General features: G+C 30.1%; 4 protein-coding genes and 1 pseudogene across 5 annotated transcripts, besides 1 other annotated feature; all 5 read right to left on the bottom strand.

Moving 5' to 3' along the window:
- Positions 1 to 1632: 1632 nt before the first annotated feature.
- Positions 1633 to 1946, bottom strand: TVAGG3_0916010 (spectrin binding; the record flags this gene model as incomplete). Its single annotated transcript, XM_001289318.2, has 1 exon — positions 1633 to 1944. A coding segment is annotated over one exon (312 nt), but the record flags the coding sequence as incomplete, so codon positions are not given.
- Positions 1947 to 2335, bottom strand: TVAGG3_0916000 (annotated as a pseudogene). Its single transcript has one exon. A coding segment is annotated over exon 1 (389 nt).
- A 619-nt stretch (positions 2336 to 2954) lies between these two features.
- Positions 2955 to 3208: a mobile genetic element.
- Positions 3209 to 3694: 486 nt separating this feature from the next.
- Positions 3695 to 4615, bottom strand: TVAGG3_0915980 (ER to Golgi vesicle-mediated transport; the record flags this gene model as incomplete). Its single annotated transcript, XM_051252021.1, has 1 exon — positions 3788 to 4588. The coding sequence occupies one exon, from the start codon at positions 4586 to 4588 to the stop codon at positions 3788 to 3790; it is 801 nt and encodes a 266-aa protein (XP_051077595.1).
- A 527-nt stretch (positions 4616 to 5142) lies between these two features.
- TVAGG3_0915970 (protein ubiquitination) lies at positions 5143 to 6510 on the bottom strand (the record flags this gene model as incomplete). Its single annotated transcript, XM_001315276.1, has 1 exon — positions 5203 to 6483. One exon carries the CDS (start codon positions 6481 to 6483, stop codon positions 5203 to 5205), a length of 1281 nt encoding a protein of 426 aa, XP_001315311.1.
- A 2414-nt stretch (positions 6511 to 8924) lies between these two features.
- On the bottom strand, positions 8925 to 11825 carry TVAGG3_0915960 (armadillo (ARM) repeat-containing protein family; the record flags this gene model as incomplete). The annotated part of the gene is made up of 1 exon (XM_051252020.1): positions 9194 to 9934. One exon carries the CDS (start codon positions 9932 to 9934, stop codon positions 9194 to 9196), a length of 741 nt encoding a protein of 246 aa, XP_051077594.1.
- Between the last annotated feature and the right edge of the window lie 209 nt (positions 11826 to 12034).

Genomic DNA, 12034 nt, shown 5'->3' with positions numbered 1-12034 from the left:
CAAAAGGCTTTAAATCAGGACTTATCGTAAAGAATTTCGTTGAATTTATATCAGAAGAACAAATGCAATTTGTCAATTTACAATGCTTGAAAAATGAGTCAGGATAAGCAATGTTTATATCGATAAAAAAGCAATTATTCAAATATGCTTTATATGGTGATGCTTCGACCAATATGTTATTATGGAGATGAAGATCTTGGAATAGAGTATTTTCAATGTTAAAATTCAAGTTTTGTTTTATTAGTATATCGGATTTTAGATTGTGTACAAATTTGCAATAATTGATTGTCATATTAGTATCTGCTTTAATTATAGATCGTGGAGTGTGATCTAAAGACCCACAATCAGAGATATTGTTTTGTATAAAATCTGTTTGTTTTGAACCGTATTCTGAAAGAATTTCATCAGATTTTTTCATATAAAAAATTGGTTAGAATCAAATCGGTAGTTGTTTCCTTTTTCATTATAAATCACACAAACACCACATTCTATCATTTGGATTTCATTTTCATAGAAATTAATCCTGAGATTTGGATTACAAGCAGAAAAAGTATGCAAACATCCGCATTCAGTAGTAGTAATATATTGCATAGATGATCTGCATATTGTGACGTTCTTGACTGATAAAGTATTAATTGCAATCGGGGTATCTTTGATTTGCGATATACCAAAAAAGAAAAAGAAAGCATTTGAAACCAAAACATTGCTTGTACTTGCAGCATATTTCTTCATTGGCTGATCAATCAGGCCAGATTTATTGATCGTATCGTCCATAAAATGAAAGAAAATTAGCACTTTTCTTGCACTTTTTGAATTTCAATTTTGAATTGTAATTCAAATGTTGTGCAAGAAAACTGCATTCTCTTGCCTTCAATAATACAATTTTCAATTTTTAATTGAAAATTGTATATTGAATGCAAGAGAATGTTTTTTTTATCTCCTAATCTTATTTTTTAGCTTGGACATTGTTTCAGCTTTAGAAGAATAAACTAACATAAGATTTCAAACACATCTGCATTTTATTAACTAATTAACACATAAACATAAAAAAATGAGAATATCTTTTACATTTGGAATATTTATAGTCCAAAGAGTAAGCACTGATATTTGCTAGATGTGAAGGAAGATGTATGACTATTATTTGAGCTTCTTTTTCTTTTGACATTTTTGCAAATTGAATATTAATGTCCCTCAAAATTAGCTAAAAATTTTTTGAGCTGCTAATGGTAGAAACGTGAGATTTGAATGGGGCTTCCGTTTTTTGTCTCATACTTATAATATATGTTCTATTTCTGATTATCTTTCAATATATCATAAATTTAATCTTTTTATGGAAGCAAAAATCTTATCGAAATAATTTAGACTCAATATCAGAAAAAGAATATTCTTTCGCAGCATGCCGCTCCAATATGAAGTGTGTTTTCTCCATATTTATTTTTTTTTTCGTGGATATTTGCACCATGTAAAATAAGAATTTCGGCCATTTCTTTACTATTCCATACTACTACATTATGAAGTGCGGTTTCTCCATCTTCATCTTTTTCATTGATATTCGCACCATGTGAAATAAGAAATTTAACAGTTTCTTTACTATAATTTTTAGCTGCAATATGAAGTGCGGTTTCTCCATATTTATTTTTTCATTGATATTCGCACCATGTGAAATAAGAAATTTAACAGTTTCTTTACTATAATTTTTAGCTGCAATATGAAGTGCGGTTTCTCCATATTTATTTTTTCATTGATATTTGCACCATGTGAAATAAGAACTTCTGCCATTTCATCATAATTCCATGCTACTACATTATGAAGTGCTGTGTTTCCATTTTTATCTTTTTCATTGATATTTGCACCAAGTGAAATGAAATATTCCAAAAGGGGTGGAAAGGTAAAGTTCACTGAATTAATAAAACATTTGTTAATATCATTAGTTTGATCGAAATAAACTAAAAATGATTCAAGATTATTATACCACAATAAGATAATTTGATCTCTAAATTGTACTCATTCATCAAGAATGTAACAAAATCAATGTTGTGTGAAACAATCGCATATTCCATGGATTCTTTATTTGGTTCCTGATATTTCAAACATTCACTCATGATCTCTTGATTTCCTCCTAAAAATGATAAATTTAGACATTTTTGAGTTATTTCTGAATTGAATTTCGTTCTTAAAAACTTGAAACAATCAACTGCTCCATAACAACATAATTCAAGTAATGAATATCCTTCAATAAAAAGTTGATATGGATATAATGTGCTTTCAAGTGTTTGCTCTTTATCAAATCCTTCTCTTTCAGTGAACGAGATGAATGTTTCTAGTTATTATACATAATTGCTCTGTAAATTGTATTTTCTGCATGAATATCGATATTTATAAAATGAATTTCTTTGAAATCATCAGATTTGTTTAACTTAATTCCATATTCTTTATAAAACAGGAAATTTGGAATAGTTGGAATACTGCTTGCCTCTGTGATATGATAATCATCAGATATGAGTTTGGCAAGAAATAAATACGACTTTGTATAGCGATTATTATATGGAATAATATTTAAAATGTCATTTATAACACTTGTAGGTAGATATTTCTTTGAATCAATTCTGTTTCGATCATTTTGTAAATTTTATTTAATTCTTCTTCATTTTGGGTTTTTAGCTGATAAATTGCATTGTATGAATCAATGTAGGATTTGAAAATACTTCACAATTCACTGAATTTATTTAGGTGAATGTCTTGATCAGTGAATTGCATTTTACCATATAGGATATCATTTAAATTCATTAGAAGAAAAAAATGTAATGTTATACATTTGGAAAACGGGAAGACTACAAAATTGTGCGGCCAAATTGCCATCATTTTGTAAAGTAGTTTTTTTGACATCCAGTGCAATTGCAGGGGACGTGTTTCAAAAAAATTTTAATGGTTGTGTGAGAGACCTTATTCCCTTACAGGAGCTCCTCAGCTCCCAATCCTACGAAATGGATCTCCGGAGCTCCTGAATCTGTATCAGCAGAGGCCCTTTACCATTTGGGCCTCTGCTGATCAGAAGAATAAGGCAGCCATTCTGCCTCTTCAGGAGCTCCAGAGCTCCTAATCCCTACGAAATGGAGCTCCTGAATCTGTATCAGCAGAGGCCCTTTACCATTTGGGCCTCTGCTGATCAGAAGAATAAGGCAGCCATTCTGCCTCTTCAGGAGCTCCAGAACTCCGTTTCCTCAAAATCAGGAGTGATGGAGTTCCTCACTTTCGATTTGTTAAAGCCTGTTCTTTTGGGAACAGGCTTTAATAAATTTAATGTGCACTCAATCCAGCTCTGTTAAATATTTTGAACTCTACTCTTCTAATATAGAGTTCAAAATATCTTCCAGAGCTGGATTGAGTCTATATTACATCATATTTCTCAGTAATTTTGTGAATATGTGTTGGTGAAATAACCCTCACTAATGCAGACTTTACAATGTCAAAAATACTAAATTCTAACACTTTACAAACTTTACAAAGCACAATTTTGTAATATACCCTTTGGAAAACTATGTTCTCAAAGATTTCCGATAAAATTTATGAATTTTGCTTAAGTTCATATATTTGAAATGAAGCAATAACAATAAAATAGTCGAAGGTAATATTATTTTCACCCAGATGCTTAAATTATTTAATAAATTAAGGAAATAAATAAGAAATAATCAGATACAATAATAATAAATTTATTATCCTACAATATAAAGAATAAAAAAATAAAATAATCAACGAATAAACACAAAATTTGGAATATTTTTTTCAATTAGTAGCATTTTGGAGCCAACAAGTACAAGAGAATAATTTGTATTGCTGCCAAAATAAGCAGGAAGTAAGTAATTATTTGTGTACTCTGTGTTTGGCGCTGAGCCATGCATTGTTCACTATTTAAGGTTCTGAGGGTCCAAAGGAAGGCTGCTGCAGCACAGTATAAGTAAGATACGTAGAAAAGGGCTCTGTTCCAGGAAAATAGTGAAATAATTGTAAGATAAAATGATATCGATGAAAAGTCTGAAAGAAGGGAGAGAATTGGATATGTTCCTTGTATACCAAAGTTGGAGAAGCATAATTTGCAAATTACTATCTCGAAGAACAAGATGCAGATAAATTTAAGAATACAGATGTATAAGAAGTCCATTGAAAAGCCCTTCTCAGCTCCTTTTATGAGAGATGTGATTAGCATGAAAATAAACGTAAAAACTAATGGTGTGTATAATTCTGGAGCGTTTGGATTATCAATTGGAGAACATGTTTGTCCTTCAGGTACAGAGCGAGACCATTGCTTAACAATAAATGGACATGCTAAATTCTTAATTTTATGAAGAAAAGAAGCTCTTGTAATTGCAAAATAAGGTGGAATTAAGGACTGACTTTGCTGGAATTGTTGAGTAAGCTTATCTGTATTTAATTGTTGAAATTGAGGTGGTAATTGAATTCCACCTGTTAACATTTGGGCATATTTAAAAACTTCTGGTGACATGAATGGATTTCCACTTTGTGGTTGCGGCTGTTGCTGTTGAGGATCTTGTGGATCACCACTTCCTTGATAATATCCGCCTGAAAGCATTTTTTAATTCGTTTCGATTTTTTTTCTTTTCTGGCGGTGTCAAAATAGCAAAATTATTTTATTTGATGCTATTTTTCTGATTAATCAATTGGTTACAAAATTTTTAATTTTGCTAAAAGTTACATGCACGAAAAGTAACACCCTCTTCTTTTTTCCTAGGGTTACTGATCGCTTCCTTTCTGCTCGTCATGCCAGAAATGAAAGAAATGATTGGTGTAGAATAATTTATTACTACAATTGGCAACTATCTCGTAATAATGGATCTACTCCACTCATATAGTTTCTAAAAGTTTTTTCAAAAAAAAGCAATTGCCACTACTCTTTTTTACCACAATTCAATTTTTTTTACAAAATAAAAAATTCGAGGTGAAAATAATTTAGGAAATATTATAGCACATATAAAAATTTCAAAGATTCAAACAAAATTGAGAGCACGCTATGATTCAAATTGAGCAACTATGATTCAGCTCAACCACCTATAAAATAAAGAAATTTACAGTCTCAGTATGCTCCAGTTTTAAGGAAACAAATACTTATATTATATATAGGGAAAAAATATTAACTTTATCTTTTGTAACAATGATTGAGAGATAATAACCAAATACATCAACAAATTATTTTCTTGCAATTGATAATAAATATTCTCTTACTGCTCCTTTCGAACAATCAAGTGCTGTTTTTCCTTCATTATTCTTTGCTTCTTTATTAGCTCCAACTGAGATAAGATATTGAACAACTTCAAGATAACCTTCTTCTGATGCCAAAATGAGTGGAGTACATCCATCATTATCCTTTGCTTCTTTATTAGCTCCAACTGAGATAAGATATTTAACAACTTCAAAATGACCATAACATGATGCAAAAATGAGTGGAGTATCTCCAGAATTATCCTTTGCTTCTTTATTAGCTCCAACTGAGATAAGATATTTAACAACGTCAAGTTGACCATTAGCTGATGCTTTAATGAGTGGAGTAGATCCAGAATTATCCTTTGCTTCTTTATTAGCTCCAACTGAGATAAGATATTTAACAACGTCAAGTTTACCACCTATTGATGCAAGAATGAGTGGAGTAAATCCTTTACTACCCTTTGCTTCTTTATTAGCTCCAACTGAGATAAGATATTGAATAATTTCAAGATAACCATAAATTGATGCCCAGAATAGAGCTGTACCACCATTTTTACTGTTGAAATCTTTGTCACAGCCACATTCAATGAGAGATTTAACAAGTCTCAGATTTCCTTGTAAAGATGCAAAATGAAGTATATTTCTACCATAATCATCATCTTGTTTTTTCCAAAGTTCTTCTTCACATGCTTTTTGCATCATTTTTTGATTTCCTTTTTCTGAAATTTCTTTAAAAAATTTGTAGATTTGATTGAAATCTTTGGAATTTTTAAGTTCCGAAATTTTCGAAAGAAATTCTTTTGGTAAATCGTTTCCTTCTTTCGCTTTGAGTTGAGAGTGAAGAGTTTGCATCTCTTTCTCAACGTTTTCTTTTTCTTTTTGGATCCGAATTAAATCTGCTTGAAGTTTTTCGATTTTATGTGCTGTAATGGATTGATCCTTTTGCAATTGTTCTAAAAAGACAATAATTCCTTCGAAAACTCGCATCTTCATGTACTTTTGAACTGATTTAAGTGTTGAAACGGCATCTTGTAGGTTGTTTATTGAAACATTTGCATTTCGAGTGCAGGCATACAATTCACGTGCTGAAATGACAGAATGAGATTGCGCAAGAAGAGAATTGAACTCGTCAGGTGTTAAATTCGCGAATTTCATGATTGATTCGATATCTTCTACTTCGAATGTGCTAAAGAGATTATCCGCTTCAATATAATCTTTGATATGTGAGCCAATATATTCGTAGTTCAGAACAATTCCCTGACTCATTAAAATTTGTAAAGTGGTAAATTTATGGAATCCACATAATGATAATTATGAATATTCATTTATTTCCGATTACATTTTTATATGACTTGTCCGCAAAACATTCAATACACTGAGAATAAATTACATGGCATTTGTCGTCAAATGCCATGTAAAACTCTCAAAAGCTGAGCCCCTTATTGCTGGGTGAAATCACCCATGTTACAATGTATATTGACTATAAGAAAGGCTACGATTATCTGAAATTGATGCTTTTCCTACAATCAATTTTGAAGATATTTTATAAATATACCCAGATTTTCCTTACTTTTACCACTCCCCATGTAATTTCTGGGGAAAACGATAATTCATTTTTTTTATGGATGAATAGATCGTTTTCCTAGAAAGGACCTCATATCTCTGGCTAAAAGAGTGTCAGATCCTAAATAGATTATTGATCTAGTGTACAAATCCAATAAAAAGCCTATTTTTTTGGCTTTTTTGGTGCTCATTTTTTCGAAGATCTACATGAATATGGGGAAACCATCGGATTTTTTTGGTTAACCCACATCTTCATGTAGTCTGGACTATCTTTCCTCGAAGGACCTCTTTACGGGTGTAAAAACTCATAAAGTTCTCAAAAGATTCATTCTCGATCTCCATGCTGAAAGAATTTACAATAAAAAAGAGATCTACGCATCAAACTACAGCCATAAATGAACTGAACCCCTAAAGCTCAGCTCTTAGTTTATCAAAAACGTCGAAATCCTTCTCATTGCAATCAAATTTTCTCAATAACTCATAAGAAAAATCGAATTTTGATTAAGCCGATGTTATAGGTATCACAAATACTACAAACTTGAGCAATATCGAAATTGCCAGCAAAAGTTTGAAATTGCATTGCTCATATTTGTTTTGTAAACTAAAAATCTGCTTATATTATTCATTAATTTTTTATATATTATTCATATACTTTAATAAAAACAATACTATTTCACCTTAAAAATGAATTTCATAAGTCAATATTATTTTTTTGAAAATGTATCAATTTTCGATTAAAACAACATGAGAATAAAATTTACGCAAAATTATTTTAAAAAAATGGTTTTAAAAATTTACAATTGATGAAGAATAAGATTGCAAGAAGTTTTGAAGTTTAATTTTAAGAAAAAAAATTCGGATATTATTCATGGATCTAAGTAGGGTTGTTAGATTCCCGACGATAGGTGTCTTGGAAGATTTGCCTGGTGTCATCATAGTGTCTTTAAATCAAAAATTTTATTTTGGAGTTAGTTTTATTGATTTTTCAATAAAAAACATTTCTAAAACAAGAAAATAAAACGATAAAATATTTATATTTTATATAAGGATCTTATATATTTAAAATAAATATCATTTTATTTTTTTCATTGGTGTCTGTCAAACCATAATACACTATTCAAAAATTCAATGTGTCTTGCGGTTTCAAAAGACACCTTCAAATTGAACGATAGCACAGACACTATTGAATTTTACCCATTGTATTTAGTTTTTACCCTTTTTATTTTTAAGAATTAATGACTGAAACAGCCGTTTTGCTATGACCTCAATCACTTTTATTTATTATTTTAAATATTATTTAATTTTATTATTTGAATAGGCCAACTTATATTTGAGAAGCTCAATTTGAGACCACTTAATACATTGAAATATCATAAATATTGAAATATTAAAAAGTGTATTTCAAAATATTGAAATTATAAAAATTTATAATACTGAAATTGAGACAAATTAATAAATTCAATGTGTTTTTTTTTGAAATAACTCTCAAATATTATTTTTTTGTTTATTTAATGATGAATAAATATGATTGCTTTAGTCAATCATAAAAACTAATTTAAGTTTAAAATAATGAAAGGATAATTTGATCGTTTTTTAAAATACAATTATTTTTGATGATTTGCAAGAATCTTTGAAAAGAATATAATATAGGTTCTATTTTTGTAAAATTTATCCAAATCATGTATTACATAAATTACGATTAAAACAATGAAAGAACCAAAAAGTGTGTTTTGTGTTTTGTTGTTGCGTGTTGGATGCGGGATCCTGTTATTTCCGAAATCGACAAAAAATTTGGAAATTTAATTTCCGAAATCGAAATTATATTAATGTTTTTAATATTCTTATATCAAAAGGATTAAAGTTCATTAAGAGAAAAACAATTCTTCTTCTTCAATCTATTGGCGCATTGATTTCTACACGCCAATAAGGAAGGGAAAATTATAAGACACCATGGTGTCTTCAAAACGCTAATTTTTGATATTTTTAACAACCCTAGATCTAAGTAATCTGATATTTGAGTATCGGCACTATGCATAAAACATATATTTATAGTTTTTTTGGAGTTTTATGATTTTAAATATATTCAAATTTGGCAATCCAATAGATTTTTAAAAAATAGGTAAATAAAAATAGATTACATATGCAGCAGATTTAGAACATGAAACAAATCTTATAGTGACCCAAAAAAAAATTCATGATCCAAAAAAGAAAAAAATTGGCTAAATGAGAATCAAACCTTGGCATAATGAATCATTATGTAGGATGTTTCCACTACACCGTCAGTTCGAAAAATACCCTTGGTGGTTCTATTTAATAGCTACTCCCAACGATAGGCGGTGTCCCCAGCTTTAGAGGGGTGGTAAAAGTAAGGAAAATCTGGGTATTTTTTTTATAACAAAAAAACAAAATAATTTTAAGGATTAAGCGCAGTTAGGATGTCTTTAAGTATCAATAACGATTTCTCTGATAAATCAGCATCATAAAGTGACAAAAGAATGTCAACATCCAAATTTTCTCTTAATAACTCAATTGGCAGCCTGAAAAACAGTATAGAAATAGAAACAAGTATGAATTCAGTCAGATCTTGTCTGTTTTCATCCAAAACATTAATCAAATCGCTGATTATCTTCATTTGATCGAGATTTTCGAAAAATGAAGGATCAGAAACTTGAATTAACCTCGACATCAACGCGCAAGCAGCTTCTTGTATGCTGAACTGTGCATACGACATGAAATCAATGACATTAAAGACTAATCCGTCTTTGATAAAAAAAGTATGAGCGAGAAAAGGAGCTCTTTCAAGGAGATGACTCAAGAAAATCAATATATCCCGACATAAATCGCTTTTAGCAGTCGAAATGTTGACTTGCACGCGTGGAAAAGGAATAAAATTTTCAAAATCAAAGTCATCGGGTAAAACAAACAAAAGAGAGTTAAGAACAGAATATGCAACAGATATATGCATGGCTAATGTGGAAAAAAGTGACGCTAAAACGTTTTTTTGGTGATATTCAGGGTCATTCAAGTATCTTTGGATAATTGGCTGCATATTGAGCTGTATTGCACGGGAAAGTATATAAATAACTCCATCGTTGATGCTTAAATCGATGTCAGTTCCTGTTTTTGACTTGAAAAATGTCCAAAGGTCTTCCATGACGTTTTCGTCGTCTTGCGGCAGTAACTCGAGTATACTGTTGATGTATTTGATGTCTGATGGTATAACTTCTTCTGTATCTTTCGGAATAAAAAATTCAAAAAATTGTAAAAAAAGTTTTGGATGTAATTCAGAGAGTGTTGCGACCAGGTCCTTGTAGGATTTGATGGCGTAGTAGTTTGTTGTGTTCAAAATCTCTAAATACAATTGAATTTTATCTTCTTCAATAAGGAAATGGCTTTTATCGGGGAACTTCGCTGAAAGGAAACTCAGTATCTGTAATGACATCACCTCCTTTTTTTGTGTAATATTCTTTTATAGATAAAATGGCATCTTTAAATTTTTTCTCGAATAATGGGGAATACTGGTGTTTCCCTCAATGCGAGCGCGAGCGAACGCGAACACTTTACGATAGCGAGCGCGAGTGAGCACTTTTTCCCTTATATGGTAAGCATATAAATCTATAGGCATATGCACCATTGCAAAACTATCTTATAAGACATTGGTTTATTTACAAATTTCAGATAAAATGCATTTTTTAATTGAAATTTCATCAAATATATTCAAAATATATTAGTCACTTTTTGAGAGGAGGGACGATGATTAAAAAGTGAGTATATATATTTTAATAGTTGCTTGATACTTTTTCGGGCTTATTTATAAGCCCGTAAAAAGTATCACAACTATTTGCAAACTAATAAGACAAGAAATACTCTTCAAAAAAGAAGTACTGACACATTTGACTAGTAATGAAATTAAAAAAGAAAAAAAAATTAACTTCCGTCTCATTATCTTTGATAATTTTTCATGCCAAACCAAATTAGAGAGCATCAAACTTTAAAAACCGAAATGTCTGGTCTATGCTTTAAATATTATCATAAAATAGAGTAGATTTTTCAACTATTTCGAATACGGCATAATTTCAAAAATACAATTTTGATTCAGCAGTATATAACAAATTGAATTCATTATTGATGTAAGCAAAAACACAAGAGTTTAATGACTATTTATCGATGATTTTATCCTTATTCTATTCAAATAAAAATTTTTCTTTTGATATACACCGAAGGATCAGGCGAGAAATAATGCATCATGATACGATTGCAAACCAAACCATTAATTAAATTTTTTGGTTCACAATAAATTTATTTTAACAATTCGCTACGGCGAACTTTGATTTTCCGAGATGCAATGAATTTTATATCAAATAAATACCAGCAAGTATGCTATCCTTCAAATGCGAGCTTGAAAATACGTGAGTTACAAAATACCCTATATTTCCAACTCTTGGAAAATTTTCATGACCCCTACCCAGGGTCCTAAAATGGGTATTTTCCTCACACAGACACCGTGGTTTTTTGAGCCGGGAAATAAATAGCGCAGACAGTTTCTACATATAGAGACATGCTTATACTTAGAGTTTGACGGGAATCTAAAGTGATTTTTTTCTGCATCGCGAAATCTAATGCAATCTCAAAATCATGAAGAAACTGCGAATCGGAGCGCAATTTTTAATATGTTAATATATAAAGGTACCCCTACTACTGCAAATGCTTCAAATGAAAATCTAAGAAATCAGATTAATTTGATCACATTAGTATAGTATTGGTCAAACCAAAAACTCATATGTTGATATATAGCCTATAGATATTCATATTATCTACTTTTCATTGAATTACATAAGATTTAATAATCTCATAAATATTCTTTTTAATTTTCCGAATTCCATGTGCATTTAGATTGCCTATACCTGTATATAATAATTCTAGAATGGTTTGGTTAGATATTAAGTTTTTTAGATTAATATTTTAACATTTTGATAAAACAAGCATTTGTTCCATTTTAGAATCGCCATTGAACTCTAGTTTGACTAACATGATGTTGTATGATCAAATAAATTCTAACTTCATGAGATAAATTTTGAAATTAGAAAATGCGATATCTGACTCAAATATTTATATGAACACATTTAACATTCAATGATAAACTAAAGTACTATACAGCAGATTCGATTTGGCTTATATTTTATATAATCAACTAATAATCCTATAAAATTGTGCTATTCACGTTGCTCAAAGATGTATTGAACATTCACTACTT

This window comes from Trichomonas vaginalis, chromosome I (genome assembly GCF_026262505.1).
Source record: "Trichomonas vaginalis G3 chromosome I, whole genome shotgun sequence".
NCBI classification, from domain to species: Eukaryota; Parabasalia; order Trichomonadida; family Trichomonadidae; genus Trichomonas; species Trichomonas vaginalis.
This window is presented reverse-complemented; position numbering and strand designations above follow the sequence as displayed.